At 57.5% G+C, this 27,898-nt stretch overlaps 1 protein-coding gene across 1 annotated transcript; it reads left to right on the top strand.

Annotated features, from left to right (window-relative positions):
• Positions 1 to 25: 25 nt before the first annotated feature.
• On the top strand, positions 26 to 27,898 carry PADI3 (peptidyl arginine deiminase 3). The gene is made up of 16 exons (XM_072828170.1): positions 26 to 161; positions 7,635 to 7,815; positions 10,086 to 10,158; positions 11,548 to 11,609; positions 12,562 to 12,679; positions 13,681 to 13,806; positions 15,351 to 15,529; positions 15,755 to 15,858; positions 15,982 to 16,093; positions 17,831 to 17,938; positions 19,056 to 19,207; positions 20,774 to 20,918; positions 21,027 to 21,129; positions 22,969 to 23,048; positions 25,004 to 25,129; positions 26,554 to 27,898. Exons 1-16 carry the CDS (start codon positions 70 to 72, stop codon positions 26,785 to 26,787), a joined length of 1,995 nt encoding a protein of 664 aa, XP_072684271.1. The 5' UTR covers positions 26 to 69; the 3' UTR covers positions 26,788 to 27,898.

Genomic DNA, 27,898 nt, shown 5'->3' with positions numbered 1-27,898 from the left:
TAAACCGCACGACCTGGGATGTGCCCGGCAGCGCTGGGGTTGGCGGCCCAAGCCCCGACCGAGGCCAGCATGTCCCCGCAGAGGATCGTGCGTGTGTCCCTGGAGCATCCCACCAGCGCCGTGTGTGTGGCTGGCGTGGAGACCCTCGTGGACATTTACGGGTAAGAGCCAGAGGCCGGGGGTCTGCAGGCCCTTGGTGCTGAGCCCCTTGCGCCCTTCCCTGGGCAGGGCTTCCTCGGGGCTCAGGCCTGGCCTGGCCGCCCTCTCCCAAGCTGGGGGACTTGCAGTGGTTGAGCTCAGGCCCAGGGCCTTGGAGGGTGCTGGTGTCATGGGGGCTTGGGCACTCCGGAAGACCCTGCAGGCTGGGGTCACAAGGATAGGAAGAGGTGTGTACCCCCGGCCCTGGTCCCCAGCCTATGAGCTCTGCAATGAGCATCAGTCGTTTCCTTAGAAATCATTTATGCATATGTAGCCCTTCCTATGTGCCAGGCGCTGTTCTAAGCTCGGCAAGCTTCTTGGATTTAACCCTTGACCTTGAATGCTCCAGTTTAACCTTCACAACCGCCTAGGAGCTAAGCTTGTCAACTTCATCTCACTGATGGATGAGGAAACTGGGACAGAGAGGACAAGCCATTTGCTCAGGTCACACAGTAACTACGGGTCAATGCCAGGGTTCAAACCCATTTATGATCAAGTGTCTTAGGCTTCTCACTGCCCCTTGAAGAGGAAGGATCAGGTCTCCTCCATCCACTCAGAGCCCACATGGAATTCCTGCACTGTGTGCCATGGCCATGTCCTTAAAGCCAGTGGCTGGAAGTAAGGCCCTGTCTTGTCTCTCTCCCAGGAAGGAAAGGAGAGTTTGGGCAGGGTCTTAGGAAGTGGGCTGTGGGAACCATTTAGGGAGCTGACTCCTTAGGCTTTTGGGGAGTCTCTGGGGGTCCTAGCTCCAAGACTGAGCTGTTAGGGGATAGGAAGGAGAGAAGGAGAGCCATGTCATCCTTCCCCTGTCACTGGTCTCCCACCCCCGCCTCTGACCAGGTTTTGAAACCTCAGCACTACTGACCCGCTCATTCCCTGTGGTGGAGGCCGTCCTGTGCACTGTGAGATGTGGAGCAGTGCCCCTGGCTTCTACCCACCGACGCCAGTGGCACACCCCCACTTGTGACAGCCAAAAATGTCTCCAGACATCACCAAATGTGCCCTGTGGTGGTGGTGGTGGTGGGGGGTGGAATCACTCCCAGTTGAGAACCAGTATCCCAGACTAAGACTTGAAAAATTGGAGTGAACTTAGTTGGAAGCAGAGCTGGGGTCGGTCCCAGAGTGTTAGGTAAGCAAGGGTGAGAGGCCGGTCTTGGGAGGGAACCAAGCGTGGAACAGGCCCAGCCCAGCTGGGCACCGGGGGCTGAAGCCTGGGTGACGGTGGGTGGGCAGTGAGAAGTAGGGAGGGCACTGGGAGGAGGGGCAGCACAGAGGCTGTGCCAGGAGGAGGGACAAGGGCGGAAAGGTGTCCCTGCTCCTGGCGCCACCTCCTCCTCCCGTGCTGCGTGCCCATGGGGGTGACTCACCTGCGTTGGCTGCCTCATGCCCGTCGGGCAGATGTGCCTCCAGTCTGACCTGGCCCGGGAAACCCAGGGCCGGCCCCTCCCCTGCAGCAGCGCCTCCTTAGAGGATGGAGCCAGCGGGGCAAAGGCAGCAGTGTCTTGGGGTTACGTGAGTGCTCCCAAGGAGGCCAAGAGGGGACAGCCCGAGGGCGCGGGGCACAGCCTCAGGCACCCTCAAACCAAGGATTCTGGGGCCTCTGTGACAGGACCACCTTGCAGGAGGCAGAGGGCTGCTGGTTCATTCATTCATTCACACATCCATCCAGTATTTCTTTGGGGTCTAGTGTGGGCCAGGCTTGGGGACACGATGGCGGTGGCAAGCAAGGAGGCACGGTCCCCGCCGTCTGAGAATCCTGTCCCTTCAGAGTTCTATCACAGGCTGGGTGGCCCCGTGCTCTGGGGAAGGATCCCGTCCCTTCCAGCTTGGAGATGTCGTGATTCAGCAATCCCGGCGCTCACACCGCGGGCCAGCCAGGGAGGGGGCAGCGGGTGTGCCGGCCAGTGCCAGGCCTGGGACTTAGCAGCCATCTGACTTCGGGAGAGTCACTTGGCATCTGTCCTTCATGTGTAGGGTGGACACGGTCCTCTCAGCCATGATCCTCAGAGACTGCTCCGTACCAGGCGCCGCCCTAAGCACTTGATGTTTAGTAACTAACTCTCAATCCTGCGAGGTGGGGACTGTCATCATCCCCGTTTTATAGATGAGGACACAGAGGCACAGAGCAGTTAAGGCACTGGCCCCGTGTCACACAGCCCATGAGGATGGCAGAGCCAGGCTGCAGCCTAAACACGTCGGCCTTCGCGTCAAAGGACTCGGGTGTTGTGTGTAGAGCCCGTAGGCCGTGCCTGGATGTGGTGGACATTCCATTGTGGCAACTGCCACCACCACCAGCCCTGCCACCACCACCCACCACCAGCACTGCCACCACCACCACCAGCACTGTCATCATTTTAAGGCTCTGTCCTGGCCCCTTGGACAGCCTCAAGGGTCCCCAAACCTGCCATCCACAAGGTGGCTGGGGGACAACCTCTGAACCCTACCCGGAGAAGGAGATGAGAAAAGAGGAATGAACATCAGCCGAGTAGTCGGGGCAGGTCTCCTGGAGGGAGGGCACCAACCGGGGCCTTGAAGGATGAGCACAGGCAAGACCACTGGGGCGCTCCGTCTGTGGCAGTGGACTGCACCCTGTCTTCTTGCCTTCCGTTGAGTTGGAGATGGCCCAGACTTGGTCAGGGGGCCTCGCTTTCCTGAGCAGGGGCTCGCAGGGCGAAAGGGAAGGAAGGGAGATACAGGGGTGTGCTGAGCCACATCCTGGGGATGAATGTGCAGCCAGGGCTGAAACCACTGCCCTAGTAGGACAGGCCAGCAGCTTGGGTCACCTCTTGCTCAGCAGAGGCAGGTCAAGGGAGTGAAAGGACAGAGGGATCCGGGGGGCCCTGAGTTTTAGCTCTCGCTCTGTCGTCCTTTGCTCTCTCCTCTTGAGCCCTTTCTGGTCCTCAGTTTCCCCTTATGTGCCCTGAAGAGGTTGGCATAGAACAGCGGGGGGCCAGCTCTGCTCGTGGAGGCGTCTGAGCCCCCTCCCTGGTTTGACAGAGCAGCTCTCCCTCTGGCTCGTGATCCGTGAGAGAGCTCACCTGCGTGGGCAGAGCCGGGCCGGGAGGCTGATGCATCTTCCCAGCTCCTAACGAGCTGGGCTGTAGGGAAGCGGTTCAAGGGGCCACCATTTCTCAGGGGCGGGAAGAGGGTGGGACGAAGGAGGGACTGTGGTCTGCTGACCCTGGGGATGCTGAGGCCAGAGGACTTGGGGTCTGGGAGCCTCGCTGAACAGGGCAGGGGTGGGTGGGGGCAGCTGCCACCCAGAGCCTGCACTGGCTGGGTCTTGCTCTCCTCTGCCCCCGTGGGCCACATCAGTGGGGACCGTGGCGGTCACCTTGTCAACCTGTCTGGTTGCAGCCGCAAGGACCTCTCCCATCAGTGTTTTGGCTCTGAAATGTCTGGTTCTGTTTTCCCGGAGGCCCTGACCCTGAGCCCATGAAAGGAGAGGATGGGTTTGGGTCTGCAGGGGAGCAGGGCCTGAGCCCCAGCTGTGAGTCTTGGCTCCGTCACCGACCAGCTGTGTGACTCTGGGCAAGTCCCTGTAATCTCCGAACCTCTTCCCTCATCTGTAAAGTGGGGATAACAGGACTGATGGTGTGTGTGTGGCTGTGGGGGCTGCTTTGTCACCTTTGTCACCATCGTCGTCCTCACCACTGAGAGGGTGACACGGGACGTAAAGGAAGACCTGACTCGTCTGGGTTCCTAGGAGGGGCGGGTTCACACTGAGTCACTCCCACGCTGCTGGGGAGACAGCCCCCCCTTAGCCACGGTTCTCAGATGTCACTGGGCTCGGTGCAGGGAAGGTGCACGGAGGGCCTTGGACTGTCCTGTGCATGGACAGGAGGGGAAGCCCGAAGCCCCCGGGGCGGGACTGGGGGCCCTGTCTGGAGCAGCAGGCTGGCAGCATGGGGTGGCCAGGCCGGAGGAAGAGCTTGGGCCGGGCGAGCCTCTGGCTGCTTCTCCGGCCTCCACAAGACGGGAAATCCAGACCCTCCTGTACCCGATGCAGGCTCTTGTCCCAGCAGCCATCCTTCTCATCCTCCCAACAGCTGCTTCCCCGATGGGCGTGAGCACTGGACCGGGAGTCTGGTCCCTCCTCTGCTGGGTCTCAGTTTCCCTGGAACGAAGTGAGGCATGGGTTCAGGTGCCTCCAACTTTCACTCGTCTAGAGCGTTTACACACATCGATTCCTATAGTCTTCTCCGCCTTATAGACGGAGACACTGAGGCAGAGAGAGGCCAAGCGTCTCCCTCAAGGTCACATACCTCATGGGTGGTGGGCTGGGATTTGAACCAGCATCCACCTCAGTGCCCCTCCTGATCAAGAACATTCGCTGGCTCCCCCTTACAGTCTGAGTTTACCCTTGGCCTCCTGAGGCTCCACCGTGGAACTGCCTTCCCCTCGGATGAGTCTCCCCCTCGCCCTTGGCTCCCCCTGCCTCCCTCTGGGAAGCTGCCCCCAGCACCCCCAGCCCAGCCTCTCAACCCGCCCTTTTCCTGCTTCTTAATCAACCTGAAGACCCCACCCCCACCCCCCACCCCCACCCCGTGGGTGATTTTCCAAGCCTTTCCCATTACGGCATCTGAGCCTTGCCATGGCCCGTGAGGTTGACCAAGTGGGTGTCATTATTCCACTTTGTTGGGAGGCGAGGTGATTTATTCTGGGTCACTTGGCTTATGGGCAACCCGGCCCAGTCTAGAGCCTGGCTCTTGACTCTGATCCTGGCACCACTGAGCTCCCGGCTCCTTCCCCCTCAGGCCCGAAGGATCTTCATCAGGAAGCCCCCAGCATCTCATACAGGGAAGTGCAAGGGAGCTGGGCCGAGATATCCCAAACCCAGGGGCTGGTGCTGGGGAGCTGGGTGCGGTTCCGTGCCTTCTGCTCCTTCAACCTCCAGGTCGTGGGCACCGGGGTCCAAGCAGCAGGTTGGGGTTGGGGGGAGTTTCATAAAAAGTTTACAAGCCTCCTGGGGAGCGGGAGGCCAGGTGACTCAGAGAGTGGGGCCGAGGGTTCTCCTTGGGGTGGAGGGAGCTCTCCACACCTGGTCTATCTCCGTGTGTGTCTTTCTGGCTCTCCATCTCTCAGGGTTTTCTATATCTCTTTGTCTCTCTCTCTCTGTCCAGGCTCTTTATGTCCCAGGATGGGCTGGCCTGCACAGCCAGGACACCCCAGGACCGAGGGCTCCACCAGCCCTGGAAATTACAGGCTTTGGGAATAGGGTTGCCAGATAAAATCCAGGATGCCTAGTTAAATTTGAAATCCAGATAAACAATTAGTATTTTTTTTTAGTGCAACCATGTCCCAAATACTACATGGGACATCCTTATACTAAAACAATGATTTGCTGTTTATCTGAAATCTGAGTCCAGCTGGGTGTTCTCTAGTTTTATTTGCTAAATCTAGCAGCCCTGCTTGGGGGGAGAAGCAGGTGTGTCAGCCCCGCCCAGCTGCTGGGGACGCCCGGGAGGGCCACGCGCTCCACCAGGACCCGCCTGACAAGTGGAGCCTGGGCTGAGCTTACTTCTCTATTTATAAAAAAGCCACTTTGAGAAGTTTCAGAGTCCTGCTGGTGGAGGAGTGGAGAGGGCGTATTGAAGGAAGTCTGCGCTCCAAGTGGAGCAGGGAAAGGAAGAGGGCCCGGAGTGGAATTGCCGGCTGTGCAACCGTGGGGAAGTCTCTTGCCCATCCTGAGCCTCTGTTGCCCCACATGTGCATGAGAGTCATAATCCCCTCCTCCCAGGCCACGGTGAGGATGAATGAATGCTGTTTGGAAGGCCTGCCCTGGTAAGCGTGCAGGGGAGGGGGCCCTCGGGCCCTTGGGGGCTCGGGGGCTATGATTATTGTGACTCTTTTATTTATCTTAAGATTTTATTTATTCTTTTTTTTTTTAGTTTCTTTTCTTTTAAAGATTTATTTATTTATTTATTTATTTATTTATTTATTTATTTATTTATTTATGATAGAGAGAGAGAGAGGCAGAGACACAGGAGGAGGGAGAAGCAGGCTCCACGCGGGGAGCCCGATGCGGAACTCGATCCCAGGACCTCGGGATCACGCCTTGAGCTGAAGGCAGACACTCAATCACTGAGCCACCCAGGCGCCCCTATCGTGATTACTCCTGGGAAGGCGGTGGGTGAGAATATGGACTCAGGAGCCAGGAGGCCTGGCGTGGGATCCCAGTCCTGCCACTTACTAGCTCCATGACCTTGGGCAGTGTGCTTAACCTTAGTTCTCCCATCTGTAAAATGGGAAACGATGGTAGTAGGCACCTCCTAGGTTTAATGGGAGGATTGCTTTACGTAACACACCTAAGAACCTTGCACAGGGCTGGCCTATAAGCAAGAACAAATGTCAGCTACTGTTTATCTCCCGGGCACACGTGTGTGTGCTGCTTCCTCTAGGAAGCCTTCTGGTCTCTCTGGCTCACAGGGGCCTCTCCCTACATGGGATCCCACAGACCACTGACTTTGTGACCATAAGCCCCACCTGGCTGCCCGGCAGTGCTGTTTTTAACTCCCTGGTGGGATGGAAGGCTCTGGGGCAGTGGGGAGAGTAGTGGGTGTACCTGCCTCTGGGCACAGTAGGCACCCCGGGCACCCCACAGACAATCAGAGGGTCGACAGACTGATTTCAAACAGGACTCCCAGACCAGCTGGAGTGGGGGGAACATGGCCCCAGGGCCAGATGACTTTTGAAGGTACTAATAATGCCTGGTTGCTTGACTGAATCAGGCCAAGTTTCCCAGGTGACGCTGCAGGGCCACGGAGAAGCACAGGCGCTGTGTCAGAGCCCCAAGTGCAAACCTGGCAGCACCATTCCATGCCGTGTGACCTTGGGCTTGGTACTTGACCTCTCTGAGCCTCAGTTCCTCACCTTTCTGATGGAGATGATACCACTCACTTTGCAGACTTGTGAGAATAAAAGGAGCTAGGAAATACAAGGTGCCTGGCACCCAGTGGACACTCTACAAAATTTAGTACCCTTTCCTAGGGGAGACCCCAAGGGCATCTTCTTGCCCGCTAAAGAAGGGTGCAAATGGGACTCGGAGGGGAGACTGCTCTTCTTAAAGCCATGGACTCAGAACTGCAGGGGGTCCATTTGCAGGCTGGTGTCCACTGAGCTCTCTGCACCCAGCTCTGCACTGGGGGCTTATAAAGCACTCAACCAGGTCCTAACTTCCCAAGAGCTTGCAGTTTTGTTGGGAGTTAAAATAACTCACAGGGAAGTGTTAATAAATACAGAGCCTTGGAAGGTGAGAATGGGTATGCATTTGTGTGGGGTCCAGGCTTCACTCCCAGGAGCTTGCCGTGGGGGGCTGAGAGGCCTGGGGTGGTCAGGGAAGGATTCTTGGAAGAAGCAAGTGTTTGAGCCAAAACTCAAGCATCTGAACAAGAATCCACACATTAGTACCTCCCATGGCTTCTTGTCCTTCCCAGGTCGGTACCTGAGGGCACGGAGATGTTCGAGGTGTATGGGACCCCCGGTGTGGACGTCTACATCTCTCCTAGTATGGAGAGGGGCCGGGAGCGTGCGGACACCAGACGGTGGCACTTTGATAACGGGTTGGAGATCATCGTGGTCATGAACTCTCCCAGCAACGACCTCAATGACAGTCATGTGAGCAGGTCCCCTGGGTTGGGGTGGGTGGGGCAGCGATCTAGCGCTGCAAGGGCCAGCACCCTCTCTTTACCCAGATGGCAGGGTAGCACGATGGGTAAGTACCTGCTCCAGAACCAGCCAGCTCTGCAACTTCCAGACATAAGCCGTGTGTCTGTTGGCACGTCATATCAGCCCTCTGGGCCTCGGTTTCCCCATATGTCAACTGGGGATGATCACAGCGCCCTCCCCCCGTTGTTGGTGTGGGGTGGAACATGAGCTAACATTTGCTGCTTTTCTTGTTTCTCAAGACCCCAGTGAAGGGAGGTGTCTGCATCTTTCTGTGTCGGGCCTCAGTTTCCCCACCTGCAGGGTGAGGGTTGATTAGGTGATCTCTGCTACTCTGAATGATGGAGAGAAAGCAGAGGTGGGGGGATGCCACTGCCTGGGGAGACCCCCTTCTACGAGGCACCCCACCTCCTAATCTACCCCCTCCCTGACCGCATTCCCTTCTCAGAGGCACGTAATTTCTCTTCCTCCTCTCTGCTCACTCAGCCAAGGGTGAGTTTAACAAGCCCCAGCCGTAGGCAGGGTTCTGGCCTCAGGGCAGGGATGGGACATGGGAGAAATGGGGTGGCCGTTGAGCTTGGCACAGGTGATGCTCCCTTAAAGGGGTGACAGAAAGCAGGCCCAGCATGTGGGAGTGGCAGGTTCCTGCTCCATGTCAGGAGCAGCATTTCAGGAAACTGATCTTTTAGGGACCACTGAGCAGAGGCCACACCTCGGGCAGCCACGACCTCATGCAGCCCTGACAACAGCTCAGAGAGGCAGGGTCCGATCCCCATTTCGTAGGTGGGGCCACTAAGGTTCAGAGAAACTGTGTCCGGGCCACAGAGCCAATCAGTAAGAGAGCTAGTATTCCACACAGACCTGCTGACACCTGGGGCAGGTTCCCTTCATCACCCCCACGTCTTTTCCTGTCCATGTATCTGAGATGAGCCTCTCCACTGAGCTCTGTGACTCAGGTGGACAGGGAAATGAACTCATTTTACAGATAAGGAAACTGAGGACGAGAAGGGGTGTGGCTTACCTGAAATCACCCACCTAGTGAGTAGCAGAGTTGGTGAGAGGCAGGACAGAGGCCCCTGGGGCAGGACAAAAGGATACAAAAAGGGCAGGTGCCCTGCCGAGCTGGGGGCTGTGTGGGTGCCAAAGACCAGAGGGATTGAGGAAAGGCCCTTCTCCTTTCCCCACCTTTGGCCTGGATCCATTCGTTGTATGCCCGAGGCCAGCATCGTTGCTCAGGCTTGACAGATGGGGGTGAGTGATTGCGGGATTTAGGGGCTCCCAGCACTGAGGGGTGAAGGGTCTCTATAAGATCCTGAACCTTCAAAAAAAAAAAAGATCCTGAACTTTCTGGCAAAGCTGAGGGACCCACATCAGGAGAGAATGTGCAAGCAGAGGGCTGGGGGTGGAAGGGCCTTTGATACATGGTCCTTGAATTATGTTCTCATCACTCTTTGTCAGCCAGACCTTCAACAGCTATCGGGGCTTGCTGCAGCCGAGCACTGCACTGAGCATGTCACACACCTCCCTTTCTTTGATGGTCACAACTTACAATCAACCCTCTGCAGTAGGGACTATTATTATCTCTACTTTACAGCAGGGGACACTGAGGCCCAGAGAGGACAGGTGACTCTTCCCAGGGTAGTCACAAGTGGTGGATCTGGGCTCCAGCTCACACAGTGCCACCTGCCCTCTGTTAACAATAGCTGGCATGTCTTGAGCCCTTCCTGTGGGGGCCAGTCTTGTACATGTATTGTTTCTAAGCAGCACTACAATCCTCTGCGGTAGGGACCTGTGTGTTCAATGTTCTGCAAGTGAGGAAACCAGACAGCTCAACCAGAGGTGAAGGGCCTTGGCCAAGGTCACAGAACCCGGAGGTGCTGGGCTCAAGTCCAGGCCTGTCTGAATCCTACAGATAGGAGAGGGTCCCTAACCCCACCTGCCAGACCTCCTCATTTTACAAATGGCAACACAGAGATCCAAAGGGGAGCAGAGGCGGTAGTCATTGGCAGCACTGGGGCCCTCACAGGTAGTTCCCATATTACAGCAAGGCATGGAAAAATAAATGGCACAAAGACTAAAAGGAAGAGCTGGGTTGGTAAACTCAACGTCAGTACATAGAGGTTCCTGAGACCCTGACTCTTTCTTGCCAGATCCCCCAAACCTGTCCTTTGGGGTGGGGGCTATTGGCTTCAGCTGGTTGACTCTGGGCCCTTTCTTCACAGGTTCAGATTTCCTACCACTCCAGCCATGAGCCCCTGCCCCTGGCCTACGCGGTGCTCTACCTCACCTGTGTTGGTAAGTTGGTAAGCTGGCCCTCATTAGGGCCTGGGCCAAGGGCAGGGGGTGGTGGTTGGGAATGACAATGAACAAGGGTCTTTTCACAAACATCAACTCATTTTTTAAAAAATTAAAATAAGTGTACATTAAAAAATTCAAGTGGTATAAAAGAATATATATTGCAAAGTAAACCTCCCTTCCTCCCAACCTAAGACTTCCAGTTCCACAAACCCAGCATCCTTCTAGAGATCTGCTGTGCTCATGCAGGTGGACACGGCATACTTGTATACTCCCCCCTTTTGTAAGCAAAGGGAGGCACCCTGTAGGCCTGGAACTGGACCTTGCTTTCTCCACCTTAAGTTTTTTGTGCCAGTTGTCCACAAATTGATATATAAACTCCATGCGAGATAACTCAGATTGGTTAAGACGTTAAAGGAAAAGGTGGATAACATGAATGAGCAGATGGGGAATTTCTCTTTTTTTTTAAAGATTATGTATTTATTCATTCATGAGAGACAGAGAGAGAGAAGAGAGAGAGAGGCAGAGACACAGGCAGAGGGAGAAGCAGGCTCCACGCAGGGAGCCTGATGTGGGACTTGATCCCGGGTCTCCAGGATCACGCCCTGGGCTGAAGGTGGCGCTAAACTGCTGAGCCACCTGGGCTGCCCCAGATGGAGAATTTCAACAGAGACATGAAAACTATAAGAAGGTGTCAAGTGGAAATGCTAAGATTAAAAGTCATGGTAACATTAAAAAAAATGCTCTTGCTGGGCTGTCTTGGTAGACTCGACACAGCTGAGGAGAGGATCAGTGACCTTGAAATAAGGCCATGATAAGTTAGACTATATTACATTTTTAAACTTTCATACAAGGGAGGACAAGTAAAAAGTCAAACTATGGGATTGCCTGGATGGCTCAGTCCACAGAGCACGTGAATCTTGACCTCAGGGTTGTGAATTCAAGCCCCACACTGGGCACAGAGCTTACTTTAAACAAAAAAGGAAGAAAAAGTCAAAATATGGACGGGGAGAAGAAATTTGCAATGTATATGGCTGACTTGGTGCATAAAGATTATGGAGAACTCTGATCAATAGGGAAAAAAAGACTAACTAATGGAAACAGGGAAAAAATACGAACAAGAAATTCACAGAGGAGATAGCTCCAGTGATTCCAGTGAACCTGAAATGGAAAGATGCTCAACTCAGTGTTGCCAAGGACGTGGAACCAGGGAGCTCCTTGACAGTGGGTGGGGGTTTGCGTGGGTACGAGCACCTGCAGAGCACTTAGCAAGAAAGTTGAAAATGCTCTGTCTGCAGGAGGCATTGTTAGAAGCAGAATGTGCATTGTCGGACCTGTGCTGACTCCTGCGAACCCCACAGTGACTTACTGTCTCCCGTCTCCTTGTAGACATCGCTCTGGATTGTGACCTGAACTGCGAGGGCAGGCAGGACAGGAGCTATGTGGACAAGGTAGGCCATCTCGACCTGGCCCCAGAAAGGGGCGTGGAGTTTGGAGTTGACCTAGGCTGGGTTAGGAGGGGTGAGGCCATTACCGGTACCCCCTGCCTCCTAGGAGAGGGTAGGAGAGCCAAATGGGAACCAGGCGTGGCTGGGGATCTTCTTTCACCAGGAGAAAAATCATTACCAAGGATTATCAAGCCTATACGTGCCCAGGCCTGGGCTAGGCCTTGCCTTGTGGGGAAAAGTCCTTCTGGAATTTTAGTCTAGGTCAGGGGTCAACGAACTTTTTCCATAAAAGTGAGATAGTAAACATTGTTGCAGCTCTTCGATTTTGCCACTGTGCTGCGAAAGGGCTAGAGCCAATACAGAGACACGTGGGTGTGATTATTCCAATAAAACTTTATTTACAAAATGAGGCAGCGGGCTGTATGCGGCCCCTGGCCCTGGTGTGCCAACCTCCTGATCGAGGTGAAAGGGGGATTATGCCAAGCATGAGACTGTTAAAGAACTTTGGGCTGAATTGTGGTGGCACTTAGTGCGTCGGGAGTTCAGAGCAGGTCGGGGGTGGGGCATGAGCAAGGAAGCCTTCCTGTGAAGTCCACTTGAGCTGGGCTCTAAAGTATTGCGGGGGGGGGCATTCTGGGTGGAGGGAGTAGCGGGGCAAGGCCTGGGTGGATCCACGAATGGATCTGTAATCAGGAAGTTGCCCGTCGAGAAATGGGACGTTGGCTGGAGCCGGCTCGCAGTTGGGCCGTGAAACACAGCTGTGTGGTTCGGACTTGCTGGTGCGGGCAGTAGAGACCACTGCCATGCCTGGCACGGGAAGCGCTTCGGGGAGAGCGGGCCTATCCGCCCAGGGAGGGCAAGACGAGGTGAGGTTAGGAGGCTGGCCAGGAGGTTGCTGGGCGAGGGCACGGGACTGGTCCACGCTCCATCACCGGCTGCGCTTTGCCATTGGCAGCGGCAGTGGGTCTGGGGCCCCGGAGGGTATGGAGCCGTCCTGCTGGTGAACTGTGACAGGGATGATGTGACCTGTTATGACCAGGACAACTGTGACCGGCACGTGAACTGCCTGCAAGGTAAGGGGGGGCGCCCAGGGTCATGGCTCAGCTACCCCACAGGGGCAGCTCTGAAGGCTGAGCCTGGGGCCAGGGTCCCAGCTCCTGGACACACTTCGACGTTGCTCAAGACCTGCCTCAGGCTGGCAGCTAGCCCCTCCCAGTCCCCCCCAACGCCAGCGAGCTCTCACATACTGGGGGGCTGGGGTGGGGGGAGCTCTAGAAATGGGCTGACCCGCCTTTCTCTCCCTCCAGGGGAGCAGGGGATGCTGACATTTATTTGAGTGCCTCTGTGTGCCAGGCCCTTTTGCAGATTCTTGTTTAATCATCCAATTGGGAGGGCAGCATCACATCACCCCACGTAGGGATGAGGTGTTGAGGCCGGAGGTCAGGGGATCCCCGAAGTCAGTCAGCCTGTCTGTGGCAGGTCCAGAGCTTCCCTTCCGACCTTCGAATCTGGCCTCCCCACCAGGCACCTCTGGCCTGTGTTTCAGGGCACCCCATGTTCTAAGTCCCACAGTTTCCCACAACAGCCCCATGAGGGAGGCCACAGTCATATCTGGGGGAACCAGCCACGTGCTTCATGCACAGGCGGGCATGGCTTCTCCGAAAGTGGGCACAACCGTCCCTTATTTCAGACAGGGGAGCGCTGAGGCTCTGGGGGGCTGCCCGGTGTGAACAGAGGGATGCTAGCGCTGACACCAGACTGTCCCCAGCGTGCCGCCCGGGTGGCCTGCCTACCCCACCCTTGTCACCTGTCAAGGGCACTGGGCAGCCGCTCTGTACTTCCCGTTGCTCTGGGGGGTGAGGAAGCGGAGGCCCGGAGCAGACGTGTGGGGCTCACGGGCACACGCTCAAGACGTCCTCATGGTTCGCTCTTGGTGGTTTCCAGTGCCTTCCAGTGTTTTCTGATGGTGGGCAGAGCTGGGGCTCCCTCTGCCCTTGGAGGGGGTGCGGTGGGCAGGAGGAGAAGACGCCAGTGCCGCAGGCCCCTGAGCTGCCGCCCCTGTCTGGCCCCACAGACCTGGAAGACATGTCCGTCATGGTCCTGAGGACGCAAGGCCCTGCCGCCCTCTTCGACGACCACAAACTTATCCTCCACACTTCGAGCTATGACGCCAAGTGGGCACGGGTCTTCCACGCCTGTGGTGAGTTCATGCCCATCCCTCCCCGCCGCCCCGCTGCTGGAGGGGGCCTCAGTTTCCCCACCGTGAGCCAGAGGGCAGGCTCTGCTCTGGCTTCTAGCCTGCCCTGGGGGTCAGATGTGGGAGCCGTGAGGCGGGCGGGCTGCCTTCCCAGAAGAGCCGTGGCCCAAGGTCATTTGATTTGATGAACTAAAATAGAATTAGGGGCGCCAGGGTGGCTCAGTCGGTGGCGTCTGCCTCCAGCTCAGGGCATGACCTCAGGGTCCTGGGATCGAGCCCCGGGTCCAGCTCCTTGACCAGCAGGGAGTCTGCCTCTCCCTCTCCCTCTGCCCCTCCCCCTGCTCTGTGCTCGCTCTCTCCCTCCCTCTCTCTCTCAAATAAATAAATAAAATCTTAAAAAAAAAAGACACAAAAATCTTTAAAAACATTCTTGAGGGGACGCCTGGCTGGCTCAGTGGTTGAGCATCTCCCTTCGGCTCAGGTTGTAGTGCCAGGGTCCTGGGATCGAGTCCCAAATACTTCTCCCTCTGCTGGTCTCTCTCTCTCTCTCTCTCTGTGTCTCTCATGAATGAATGAATGAATGAATGAATGAATAAATAAATAAATAAATAAATAAATAAAATTTTTTAAGACTTTAAAAAATCAAACAATATAGAGATACATAAGGTAGAATATGAGGGTTCCTCATCCTCCCCCCCTAAACCTGACTCTTAAAATGTGTTCACTGTTAACGAGCTGCAGTGTGTGCAACGCCCCGACTTTTCTGTGGATGCGCTAAGTGTGTGGCGTGTACCTACTCTGCTTTCCAGACACTTTCTCCCATCGAGTGATCTACCCGACGGTGCTTTCTGTACTCTTGCAGCTCGGCCCCCAGCTTCCCGCCGCCGCGTGTGTTCCGTGCCCGGGCCTCCGACCACACGACCACACGGCTGTTGGCAGCAGGCGGGGTTCACCGCGGCGCAGGGGGCCGGAGGGCAGGGGCCTTGCTCACGGCTGTGTCCTGAGCCTCGAGCCTTGCCTCGCAGGTGCAGGGTGGGTGCTCACCTGTTCCGCGAGTGGACAGCCAGTGAACACCCCGTACGTGTGTTTGTAGCCGAGACACCCAGAAGCGGAGAGGCTCGTTGGGAGTGGACATTACTCTGTGAGACGCTGCCCACTGTCCTGAACGCCAACATTAGAAAGGCAGGGCCGGGGCAGCCCGGGAGGCTCAGTGGTTTAGCGCCGCCTTCAGCCCAGGGCGTGATCCCGGGGGTCTCCGGATCGAGTCCCATGTAGGGCTCCCTGCATGGGGCCTGCTTCTCCCTCTGCCTGTGTCTCTGCTTGTCTCTCTGTCTCTCTCATGAATAAATAAATCTTTAAAAAAAAAAAAAGGCCTCGCCCACACTGGGCAGGCATTAAGCATCTTCTGTCCTTCGCCGGCCCGACGGCAGAGGGGCGCTGCGGTCTGGCCCGAGGGGCCTGGTGAGGCCCGCACGGCCCTGCTCTGCAGCCGTCGCGCTCTGCGGGCCCTCCCGGGGCTCACGGCCCTCCCTCCCGCCCCCTCCCAGGTCCCGAAGACTCGTGTGAGGCCTACCGGCACGTGCTGGGCCAGAACAAGGTGTCGTACGAGGTGCCCCGCTTCCACGGGGACGAGGAGCGCTTCTTCGTGGAGGGCCTCTCGTTCCCCGACGCCCGCTTCACGGGGCTCGTGTCCTTCCACGTCACTCTGCTGGACGACTCCAACGAGGTAGGGGTGGGGGTGGCCCACGCACAGAGGGTGCGAAGGGGCTCCGTCCCCGGGACGGACGGGCACCACTGGCACCAAGGATCCCAGGCTTCCGGACCACCCCCCGGTGCCTCTCTAGAAACTAAGGGAAGTGGTGGTTTGCTCAGGGAACCGCACGAACGAGCCAGGCCTCTGGACTCCAAGGCCAGTGCTCTCGCCCTTCCTTCTGCTCGTCTTCCCCTGTAGGATTTCTCCGAGTCCCCGATCTTCACCGACACCGTGGTGTTCCGCGTGGCGCCCTGGATTATGACGCCCAGCACCCTGCCGCCCCTGGAGGTGTACGTGTGCCGGTGAGTGTGTTGGGCGGGGGGGGGGGGGGGGGGGGGGCGATGGGTGTCCTGCGGCCCCTGGCGGCCAGTCTGGTCTCCACACCTGGCTCCGCCCTGAGCCCCTCTCCCCGGGCTTGTGTGCAGGGTGCGGAACAACACGTGCTTTGTGGACGCGGTGGCGGAGCTGGCCAGGAAGGCCGGCTGTAAGCTGACCGTCTGCCCACAGAAGGAGAACCGCAATGACCGCTGGATCCAGGTACCACGGCCGCCGGGCAGCACCGACCGGGCGGCATCGCAGAGGGGGAGGCTGGCCTCCCCCAGCTGGGGCGTGGGGAGGAGGAGGCTGTGAATATCCAGAAGGACCTGGGGGCTCCGACTGTCCTCCCCAGGGCACTCCTTTTGTTCATTCTAGACCTAGAGCTCCCTCCCTCTCTCCAGAACTTTTTGGAGACCCAGGCACACACCGACATTGGGTTGGACCCCATTCACCTCCCACAGGGTTGGTCCTGAAGGGAATGGCAGAAGGATGGGACATACTCCCTGCTCCCAGCGGCCTGGTCTGTGGTTCTCCACGGAAGGCCTTGGTCTCCCAAGGGACACTTGGCAGCATCTGGAGACCTTTCCGGCTGTCACACTGGAGGATGGTGGTGCTACTGGCTTCGAGTGCGTAGAGCTTGGGGATGCGGCTACGCATCCTACAGTGAATGCACAGGGTGGCCCCACAACAAGAATGATCTGGCCCCAGTGTCACGAGCGCCAAGGCTGCTGTGGTGACTTATTGCAACAAACCTCCTGCTCTTGCAGTTGAAGGTGTAGCAGGGGTGCCAGCAAAGTGCCAGCAGGGTTTGGAGGAAGATGCATACAGACGTCCAGGAGGAAGGCCTTAGGGTGGGACCTGGTGGCGATGGTGGCTGCCATGAATGAGGCACTTACGGTGGGCCATGCATCACGGTGGGCCATGCATCATGCTGTGTCGCCCTCTCAACACCCCCCTGCTCTTACCCACCTGAGGAGCTCGCAGGGGCCTGTGCCCAGGGCCGCAGAGCTGGTAAGGGCCGTGCTGGGGCTCAGTGGACGGCGGTCCTCACAGAGGACCAGCGTGGGCAAAGGCCCCAGAGAGGGGAGACGTGAGAAAGATGGCCTCGTGCTCCTGGTGGCCGGGGCCAAGTTTCTGCGAAAGGCAGGAGCTGAAGTGGGAGACCGTGAAAGCCAAGCTGAGAAGCTTTCGTGGCTGGAGGTTCATCGGAGGAGACGGAAGTTCGGGGCGGGCCTCTGGAGCAAGATGGGCTGGTGTGATCCCGGCTGGGCCACTGACTAGCTGTGTGTCCTCGGACAAACAGACCTCTCTGTGTGTCACCTTCCTCCTCTGTAACGTGGGTAATCATCGTGCCTCTGCACGAGTGTGCGTGTGATGAGGATTCGTGGAGTTAATATTTATAAAGAGTTAGAGCGAGGCCAGGCGCGTAACAGGCCGGGCTTCTCATCGGCTGTATGGTTCACCCGTGCTGGGCCGTCTTTGCCTCCAGGACCAGGGGGGTTGAGAGACCTGAGAAGGAGGCAGATGGATACGTCCTGAGGTCCCCTCCCAGCCCTGTCCAGCTGTCAACCCCTTGTGACTGCGGGTGGAGGCCAGAAGTGTCGGCTGATGTCCAGTCACTTGTTTGTCCAACTCAGGCCACCCTGAGCCCCTCTCTGGGGCCACCCTGAACCCCTCTCTGGGGCCACCCTGCCCTGATCTAACACGGGTCCACCCCCAGGGTCACGTCCATGTTCTCATTCATTCCCCGCCTGTCTTGCTATGTGGCCCTAGGTAACAGCACCCTCTGTCCGAGCCTCCGGGCTCTCCTTCAGCCACAGCATCATGAACCCCCACCCTCTTCACCCCAAAGGGCAAAGCAGGCCCGAGACAGAGAAATCCCAAGAACGTTCCTCCTCAAAGCGCTCAGTGCCAAAAGAGTGTCGATTGTCCACAGGGTGTCTCTCTCGTTTGCAGGACGAGATGGAGCTGGGCTATGTCCAGGCGCCACACAAGACTTTCCCAGTGGTCTTTGACTCCCCCAGGAACGGGGAACTGCAAGATTTCCCTTACAAAAGAATCCTGGTGAGTGGTCCGGGCCGCAGGCCGCAGCCTGGCTCTGAGGGCCGAGGGACACGACCCGAGAGCCACCCCAGGGTGTGGAGTCCAGGGGGGCAGCGCCGGGGACCGCGTCCTTAAGGGACAGGAGTGACCACCTGACATACGGGAGACGCCTAGTTACGTTCGCGTGTGTTCCAAACCTCACACGGACTTGGTTCTACTAAAAATGTGGTTTGTCTGAAATTCAAATTGAACTGGGCACCCTGGATTTTTATTTACTAAATCTGGCAGCCTTCGGTAAGGGGTGGGGGCAGCGCTGCCGTTGAGAACACAGGCTTCGGAGTCAGGACAGCCCGGCTCTGTGGCTCAGGTGCTGTGTGACCTGGCCTGCGTCACTGCCCCTCCCGGAGCCTCAGCGTCTTCATCGGCAAAATGATATTGTGAGGCTTCTCTGTGCCCGGGCAGAGGGAGCACGCAGCCCCGTTAGCCGGGGCTATGACTGGTGATAAGGAGCACTGTGAGGATGCTGGTTGTGGACCGGGACCTCCTTGAAAAAGAGAGGGGAGGCTCCCTTGGTGCTGTAGAGACCGGGAGGCCCTTGCAACCTCCCGCTGGATCCCAGAGGCGGTAGGAGGGGTAGGAGCTCTCACTGGCCCTCAGTGCTGGTTACGTTCCTTCTAAGCGACGGCCCTGGGGAGCTCGCCCCTTTTCCAGAGTTGAAAGACTGAGGCTCCATCCCCAGTCCCTTGGTCCCCAGGAACAGCCAGGTACCTGCCCTTGGACTGCACTTGGCAGGGAGGCCGTTCAGAGGGTAAGAGGCAGCGGGGCATAGCCTCGGGCTTTGTGTCTACCGGGGCCCACGGGCAACCAGGGCCCTTCCTACCGTCTCCCTGGGACCACGGGGCATAACGTGCTCCAACACGGCAGCAGGGCCAGAGCGCCTGTGTATGTCCCAGCGTTGGCCCCTACGCATGCGTGAAATATTGACTAGGTTAGATCCCTGTCTTTGACTCAGTATTTCCATCTGAAGAATGGGCAGCCGCTCCTGTGCCATCCTCAGGGAGCTCAGAGCCCAGCGAGTTGGTTCAAGCTCTTTCTGGTGACCCCCGCCCCTCGCCTGACTCCGTTTCCCCCTTGCCAGGGCCCAGATTTCGGCTATGTGACTCGGGAACCGCAGGACAGCTCTGTGAGTGGCCTGGACTCCTTCGGGAATCTGGAGGTCAGCCCCCCAGTGGTGGCCGATGGGAAAGAGTACCCCCTGGGGAGGATCCTCATCGGCGGCAACCTGCCTGGGTGAGACAGGAGCAGGGAGACGTGTTCCGGGGGTGGAGGGTGGTGGTGGTGATGAGGGGCCACTCCATCCTGGGAGAGAACCAGAGAGGAGTCGTCAGATCCTAGTCTCGACGGGGGCCGGGGGACAGTGGGCTGATCACCGGACACCGTCCACACGTACCTTGGCGAGTTCGAGAAGCCCAAAGTGAGCAGAGGCCTAAGAGATCATTCAGTCCAGCCTTTTCATTTCACAAAGGGAGCCCAGAGAGGGTGAGTGCCCTGGTACAGGTCACACAGAAAGCAGCGCTGTGACTAGGCTTTGGTCTTATGATTCTAGAAAGAAATGATGTTGCCGATAACAGTCTATTAATTAATAGCTCTAGAAGAAAAAGCTTTAAGTCTCGACAGTCCTGGAGAAATCACATTTCAGGAACCTGTTCATACTACGATGTAAATGACCGCCGTCAGATCTTTCCCTGAGAACAGGAGAAGGAAGGACTAGGACATGAAAAAGGAGACGTCGTAGCACGCAGGCACACACAGCGAGTAACAGATTGATTGTTGTTCACCATGTGACACGGAGAGACTGATGCAAAAGAAAAGGAATATCACGGTAACGGTTTTCCCCTGCGGAGTCGATCAACACACGGAGCCGACCAAATTCCACAAAGCAGTTAGGACAGACTTGCAGTCAAATAACAGGTGAATCGAGAGGCTTTGGAGGGGACTAACTGCCCTCCACACGTGATCCCACACGACGAGGAAGGTTGAGGCGCCTCGGTGGCTCAGTTAAGTGCCTGACTCTTGATCTCAGCTCAGGTCTTGATCTCAGTCAGGGGCCTGAGTTTAAGCCCTGCATTGGGTTTCACACTGGGTGTGGATCCTACTTAAAAAAAAAAAAAAAAAAAAAAAAAAAAGAGGACGTTTGGGCCATGGCATCAGATATGTATGCAGAAGGCCAAAGAAGGATGGGGTTTAAGTTCACGAGCACAAAATGCTGGGGCTGTGCGGCCCTTTGGGGGTGATCGTGTCCACCTCCGTCCCCACCGATGTACAGAAGGTGAGGCCCCAGCAAGACGGACAGAAGTTAAACTCCAAGAAGAGCCGCCTGGCCCCAGGGGACGGGATAGGGTGGTGAATCAGACTTTCAGAGAATGTGAGGATGAGTCAGGGCGGCTCTGAGCATCTGCCTGGATGGCAAGACCCGGTGGGTCACCGACCGGGTGGGATTGAGCTGTCCTGCATCTATCTGCTCAAGAGCTCAGCCTGAGCAGAGTTTAAAGGACGCAGTGCATGGGGCTTTCTTGGTTTGTTTGTTTTTTTTTTAATGAGATACTGCAGAAATCTTGAACTCTTGTCATTCCATTTTTTTTTTCTTTTTTAAAAGATTGTATTTATTCATCAGAGACACAGAGAGAGAGGAGGAGAAGTTGGTTCCCTGTGGGGAGCCCGATGCAGGACTCGATCCTGGGACCCTGGGATCACACCCTGAGCCAAAGGCAGATACTCAACCACTGAGCCCCCTAGTCTTCCTTTCTGCATAGACTTTTTAAAGTTAAGCAATTTTTTTAACCCCTTGGGCCCCAGGTCCAGCGGCCGCCGGGTCACCCAGGTGGTGCGGGACTTCCTCTATGCGCAGAGGGTACAGCCCCCAGTGGAGCTCTTTGTGGACTGGTTGGCCGTGGGCCACGTGGATGAGTTTCTGAGCTTCGTCCCTGCGCCCGACAGGAAGGTAAGGACGGGGGTGACATGCCTGTCCCCGGAGCCTGGGTCAGAGGATGAGCTCCAGGGGGCCGTGCTGAGGCCAGGGAGCTCAGGCAGGTCTGCTCTGTCCACGCAGGGCTTCCGGATGCTCCTGGCCAGTCCCAGCGCCTGCTTCAAGCTCTTCCAGGAAAAGCAGAAGTGGGGCCACGGCAGGGCCCTCCTGTTCAAAGGGGTTGTTGGTGGGTACCTGTCTGCATCCCTCACCCCAGCCTCCCACCCCCTCACCTGATGCAAGACGCATCTGCCTTGAGAGAGGGGTGGCCGAGTCTATAGCAGGGCTGTCCCCCCACTCAAGAGCCTCACTGCCACTGTACCCCTTGCCCCGCCAGCCCCCACTGCCCACGGCTGGGCCAGAGACATGGCCAGCTTCGTGGGCACATGACCAGTGTCGTCAGAAGGCTTAATGCTTTGCCACCACTGTCTTGAAATTCTTAGCAATTTGTGCTTTGTGAGTGGATCCTCCTGCTGCTTCCCAGGGATGAGACCCCCATGTAGCCCCCTCACTCCCTGGAGCCTCAGCCCACCAGGCCTCCCCGTCCAGTGATTGCTGCAGCTGGAGCCTGGGCGTGGAGAGGCCTGGGTGCATGTGCCCCTCAGCATCTCAGGGGGGGCCTGGCATTAACTGTCCCTGCCCTGGGCTTGCTTGCCAGGGGTGAGCCTCTACGCCCACCCCTGATCCAGGTACCTAGCACACCCCTGTGCAGAGGCCGCGGTATCCCTTGGAGATTGCCCATTTGCCAGGGCTCGGGGTGGCAGGCCTGTGGGAAGGGGAGCTGCCTGGCTCCGCGTGGGTCCTGAGGCTCGTGGGCTCGGGTGCCCGGCAGCCGGTGGGCTGTGCACATGCGTCAAGTTCTGGGGTGCTCCCAGCGCTTCTTAGGTGTGCACTCACCATGCAGGTGTCCCATGGCCAAGGAAGCGTGACATCAAATAGTGTGTAAAAAACCAACATGACAGCGGGAGAGAGACCATGGAGGAAGGAAAAAGCTTCATGTTTTTAGTACCTTTAGTGATAATTTTTTTTTCTCACTGTTATTTGAACAAAGTGCCCCACATTTTCATTTTGCTTGAAAGGAATTCTGAGAGCAATTGCTGGCTGGGGCTGGAGCAGGTGCACAAGCCTGCTGGAAGGGCTCCATCCCCGTCCCCACCTGGATGGCACGAATCCTAGTGAATTCTGAGTTCTGCGGAAGCTCTCAAGTAGAACTTTCCAGTCCCTTTCTCCCCACTCACCATCCTCACCCCCTTCCTGGCACCACCCTGGAGCCCCAGCCGTAAGGTGGGGGAAATAGTCTTCCCAACCCCCTTGTGCCTATAAGGACCGTGGCTAAGCGCCTTTGTGTCCAGAGCAAACCTTAAAAAGCCTCAGATCCAGATGTTATGTACCAGGTGGAGGGAAAGCCATTGTCCCCTTTCCCGGGAGCCCTCTCTTACCCCGTGGTCAAGGCTTGCAGCCCTTTGTAAGCCCCGGACTTGGCTTTGAATCACACGCCCCCTGTTTCGTAGCTGTAAGATCCCGGGCAAGTCGTTTGGTCTCTCTGAGCCTGAATCTGCCCACCTGTAAATAGGGTGATAACGCACACCCTGTGGGGTTACAGTGAGCTTACATGAAGTGTTGAATGTGGAGAACTGAACTCACAGCCTGCCCCTGGTAAGAGCTTGCTGACAGCTCCACGGATTGTGAATCTAACCCCCCCCCCCCACTTCCCCGTCCAGCCCTGTCTCCAGCAGGCAGGCAGGAAGCTGGGCAGTCACCTCTTGGAGAGCAGGGACAGGGTCCCGTGTTCCCTCAGGGCTGGTGGATGATGGGTGGGTGGCCCAGCCTCCCTGCTGCTGGCCGGAAAGAAGAGGGACAGCACCCAGTGCCCTGGAAGGGGCCACGTCCAGAAAGGCCAGAGAGCTACTGACTCCCAAGACCAGGAGCTGTGAACTTGGCCTCCGCCCGGCTGCCTCCCAGAGCCGGTGACCCTCTCTCTGGCGTCGCCCCTGCCCCTCCTCTAACGCTGCTCTCTCGCTCACAGGGGATAAGCCAGTCCACACCGTTTCCATCAACCAGGTCCTCTCCAATGTAGACCTCATCAGCTACAATAAGTTTGTGCAGGTACAGGCCACGGGCTGTGAGTAGAAGGTGGGCACGGCTGGGGACAGCGATGCGGACGGAGTCTGAGGCTCCGAGTCCGTGAAGGCCCAGGCTGGCATGGGCCCAGACAGAGGGGCTCCCAGCCCTCCTGGGACCCAGGAGAAATGAGGGGTAAGCCGTGTGCGTGTGAGGAGGACACGCATTCAGGCAGAGAGAACAGCACAGACGATGGCCCTGGGTAGGGGGAGGGGCATGAAATATTGAGGATGAGCCGAGGGGTTCTGGGGAGGTGAAGGGAGGCTGGGATTGGGGCAGAGGAGGGACCCAGGATGGCCCTGCCACCGTGCTGAGAATATGACAATATTTCATAGCAGGGGGTGGGGGGCGTGACATGAGGTCCTGGCGAGAAACCCATGGCACCGCAAGCTGGATAACTCTAGAGTTTAATGAAGGGAATATTACAAGGGCAGAGGCAGGATTTGAGGAAATTAGCAGGGGACTGTGCAGTGTCCCCAGGCTAGAGAGAGGGGGACACTCTAAGCTGTCACCACCCTTAGGCCTGATGGAATTAGGGAGAAGTCATGTTACTGAACGTGGAGAGGTCGTCATGGAAAGGGGGCTTTGGGGCAGGAGCCGTGACCTTCCTGGCCAGTGAGCAGAGGCTTGGCAGTGAGGAGCTGCAGGAACCCAATACCCCGCTGCCCTCGGCTACCACCCCCACCTCCTGTCAGGGCTCCACTGGCTGAGCCCCGCCAGAAGCCAGGGGCACAGGAGCCCCTGATCCCCAAGGACCAGGCTCCCAAGGCCCAGAGCAGAGGAAAGGGCTATAAGGAGGGTCCAGAAGGGCAAACACGACACCCAGCACGCCGTCATCTAAGAAGCAAATGCCAAGATGGAGTTAAACATGCGGGGATCCTATTAGGGACAGTGCCTGTCCCCGAGAAAGAGGAGGGAGCTGGAGGGGCGAGAGGGAAGGCAGGCTGAGGGAAGCATTCTGCGCCTCCATTCCGTCTCAGCTTCAGCAAATCTGGGGGGCGGGTCCTCAAGCCAATGGTGGCCATAGGAGGAGTCCCCTGGCTCCCAGAAACAGGTCTGCCTCAGTATCCTTGTCGTACTCAGCATTGCTGTCAGCAACTGGTGGGAAGTGTGGTCCCAGGCGCAGACACAGGAAGGATTTCAGAGCCAGAGCCAGGCCGGGAGGGTCAAGGCCGCCCCCGCAGCTGGAGGCCTGCGAGGATATGGTGGTGCCTGCCACGGGCCTCAAAGGCAGGAGCAGCAAGGAGACTGGTTCGGAAGCCACTGTTAACCGGGGGGATGGCTGTCCACCAGGTGAAAGCAGTAGAGGTGGTGGCAAGAGGCCAGACGGGGGAAACCTTTTAGAGGTGGAGCTGAAGAGGGGTGTGAGGCGAGGGGGAAGGAGGCAGCGGCCTTGGAGCAGGCGGCCGGCTGCACTTACGATGTCGAAGGACCCCAGCGGGGCGGGGGGAGCGTGCAGATGTGAAGAGCTTGTTTGGGGGCCTGATGTGCCAATTGACCATCCGGGTGAAGGTGCAGAGTGGCGGTTGTATGTGCCAATCTGAGATCGGGAAAGAGGGTGGGCGCCCTAGAGCAGCTGGGAAATAGAACTGTGGGAGTTGTCGGTGTGTAGACGGTGTCCGAAACCATGAGACAGAAGGAGATGCCCCCCTAAGGAGTGGAGGATCTGAAGAAGGGAAGAGGGCCAAAGATGGGATACTCTGGAACACTCACTAAAGCAGATCGCCGTGGAACACTCTGGAACTAGCCCAGGGAGAGGGGTGGGACTGTGAGAGGTGGGACCCAGAACAGGTGCACTCTGACGAAGGGACACATAGGTAAGGTTTGCGTGGAGAGTTGGTCCGTGGACACTTGGGCAGCCTGTCTCCTTAACCAGACGTGACCTCTTGGGTCCCCCCAACACCCCCTGGCAAGGTCTCTCCAACTCTACCCCCCACCAGAGCTGCATCGACTGGAACCGGGAGGTGCTGAAGCGGGAGCTGGGCCTGACGGAGCGGGACATCGTGGACATCCCCCAGCTCTTCAAGACCGAGAGGAAAAAGGCGGTGGCCTTCTTCCCTGACTTGGTGAGGCCTTGTGCATGACTTAAATCCGTTTCTTCAAATTAGGCTCCAGGCTCCTGCTCCGCAGAAGGCCAAGACGCTTTGTCGCTGTCACGTGTGGGCTGGTGGTGGCTGGTGGGGGTGGCAGAGAGAATCGGGGGGCCCCATGACGGCCAGCGGAAGCACTGCCCTGGTCACAACGGAATGCTCACCGGCCAAGCCCCTTGCTCAAGGGCCAGGAGGGAAGGGGCCTTCCCTTCCTCTAGGGACCCACTCGGTGTTTGTGGAGTGAAGCAGTGATCGCACGAGGCCCCGTGCGCACTGTGCTCGCCCGCCCCCAGCTCCCCGCTGTCCACCCAGCCCCGGATACTTAGGGTGCACCGTCAGGGAAACGACCAAGGTTGCTCCCTGCCTTCGAGTTCCAGTCTCATCTAGTGGGAGGGAAACTCTCTTTACCTCCCTCAGGGCGTGTCCTAGTCAAGATCTTTTTTGTATAATAAAGTCACGGGGCAGCTGAGAGGTAGGACAAAGTGCGTCCAGCCGGAGAGGTAGGACAGGAGATGCGAGAAGGCTTCCTGGAAGAAGCGGCCTTTGGTTGAGGAGGGAGGGCTTTGCCTCCGGAACACCTGGACTTCTGCCCCCCCCCCATTGGTTCTGATTCAGCAGGTGGCGCTGAGCTGCTCCCCGAGGAGGACCACGCTTGGAGTCGCGCTTCTGTAGATGACCCAACTCTCCTCCTCCGCCTCCCTCCCCTCCTCCAGCCCCCCTTCACCTCCACCCCCCAGAGGAACTCAACTCACCCAGCATCAGAGCCTTACAGGGGGCCTGTCCACACCGTCATTGCTTCATCCCCCGTCCCCTGTTTCTCTTCCCCTTTCTGGCTAACCTTCTGGCCTCCTCCCCATTTGCAAAACTCGGTTTCCCCTCCTATTATCCCCCTTCCTTCCTGCATGTTTAAGGCGGATGTGCAATTACGGAAGTGCCTCCAGGGTCTGCAGACAAGGGCCACCCATGCCGGCCTGAGCCAGAGCAGGAGGTTTAAGGTGGCACAGCCACGCACAGATGCACACAGAGGCAGAGGCCCCGCTGCAGATAGAGCAGAGAGAGAGAGAGAGAATCTGATTGGTCCGGCTTGGGTCAAGTGTCTGGTCCAATCAGCCGCAAGGAGGAAGTGGGCCTTGGGCGGCCCCCAAGATGCCCTGGGAAGGAGGGCAGTCCCGGGAAGTTAGCTGTCCCTGGGAGCTCTGCAGCTGCTCCCATGGGATCGCATAGACGCCAGAGTCTCAGCAGCCCAGGTGCCTCTCCCACTGCGCGCAGGATGAGGGGCTGTGTTCAGGGCTGCCCATGAGACAGGCGCAGGCCCTGCCAGGTGTGGTGCAGGTGTGGAGGTGGAGCTGCTGATGGAGTGCTGCCCTGAGCTGGGACCCCCCCCCCCCACTTCCTTGCAGGTGAACATGCTGGTGCTGGGGAAGTACCTGGGCATCCCCAAGCCCTTCGGGCCCATCATCAACGGCCAGTGCTGCCTGGAGGAGAAGGTGCGGTCCCTGCTGGAGCCGCTGGGCCTGCACTGCACCTTCATCGACGACTTCACCCCGTACCACATGCTGCACGGGGAGGTCCACTGTGGCACCAACGTGCGCCGGCAGCCCTTCTCCTTCAAGTGGTGGAACATGGTGCCCTGAGCCTGCCTCACCCGCCCCCATGATGCTCTCCCCACCGGGAGGACATCTGCCGGCCTTGAACAATAAGCATCAAGAGACCCCCAAGGTTCCAGATAGCACGCTGGGGGGGGGGGGGACTGTCTCTCTCAGAAGCCTTTTCCCTAGAAGTGTTCACACATCACTTGCAACCGATTTGGTTCTCGAACTTGATTCCTGTTGGCCCTCCCAAGAAGAAAGACCTCACTTCTTGCGGCCTCTCCTGAGGATCAACATGACTAATGGGGACTCCTCCAAACCTCCCCCTTCTCGTCCCCAAATCCTCCGTGTGGGATCTTATTTACTTTGGGATCTAAAAACATTCATGCATCTCATCTGCCATCTTGACCTGTGCGTCCTAATTGAGGAAGGACCTACAGTTCTGCTTGGATCTGATTGCTTCTCACTCTTACAGGGGAACAGCGTTAAAGTCAGATCCCTCCTCCCAGGAGAGAGTCTACTCATAGCTTTCCCCAGAGGGAAGGAGGTGGAGCCCATGTAGATCAAGGTTGGATCATCAGTCTACCTGCCAAGCTTCTGACCAGATGTTGAACTCCCTACCCCACCCAGTGCCCAGTATGAGCTTTCACATAGTTGGTCCTTCCTAGATGTGTGTTGAAGGACTCTTGGCCCTTAATCTTATAAATGCCCCATCATCTGACATTCAGAAATCCAAATTTGTGCAACACCCCCCCCCCCGAATTCCCTGGAGATGAATATATGTGGGAAATTCTTGGATTTGGGGAAGTCTGTGGGTGCAAGGGTGAAAGAAGGTGTCCTTCATAATGTGTAGTATGCTTCCTTGGCCCCAGATTTCTCTCTGCAGGAGGGGTGACCTCTGGCAGCATCAGTCCTAGGCTTTCTGTTGCCCTCTGGTCAACAATTCTATGTCCTGCTGTGCCTCAGGAGAGGGGCCCCACAGGGGCAGATCCACTGAGACAGCTCATAACGGGCCAACTCTGGGACTGAACCACTCTGGGTGTAAGGGGAGGGGGCGAGGGGTGGGAGGTCTTCTCCAGATGTGTGCCAGTTACGTATCTGTTCTGTATGGGTCCAGCAGGGTTTCTATCACTGGCTAATAAATCTACAGGACATG

The sequence above is a fragment of the Canis lupus genome, chromosome 5 (assembly GCF_048164855.1).
Source record: "Canis lupus baileyi chromosome 5, mCanLup2.hap1, whole genome shotgun sequence".
Classification (NCBI taxonomy): Eukaryota; Metazoa; Chordata; class Mammalia; order Carnivora; family Canidae; genus Canis; species Canis lupus.
The sequence above is the reverse complement of the archived record's forward strand: the minus strand, read 5'-3'. Positions and strand labels throughout refer to the sequence as shown.

What these genes read in the sequence shown, in the direction of transcription:
- PADI3 (XM_072828170.1), top strand. Translation starts at nt 70, where the DNA reads ATGTCCCCGCAGAGGATCGTGCGTGTGTCCCTGGAGCATCCCACCAGC. An exon ending in GCTCTACCTCACCTGTGTTG is followed by an intron (nt 10,159 to 11,547) that starts GTAAGTTGGTAA and finishes GTCTCCTTGTAG; the next exon opens with ACATCGCTCTGGATTGTGAC. An exon ending in GCTACAATAAGTTTGTGCAG is followed by an intron (nt 23,049 to 25,003) that starts GTACAGGCCACG and finishes ACCCCCCACCAG; the next exon opens with AGCTGCATCGACTGGAACCG.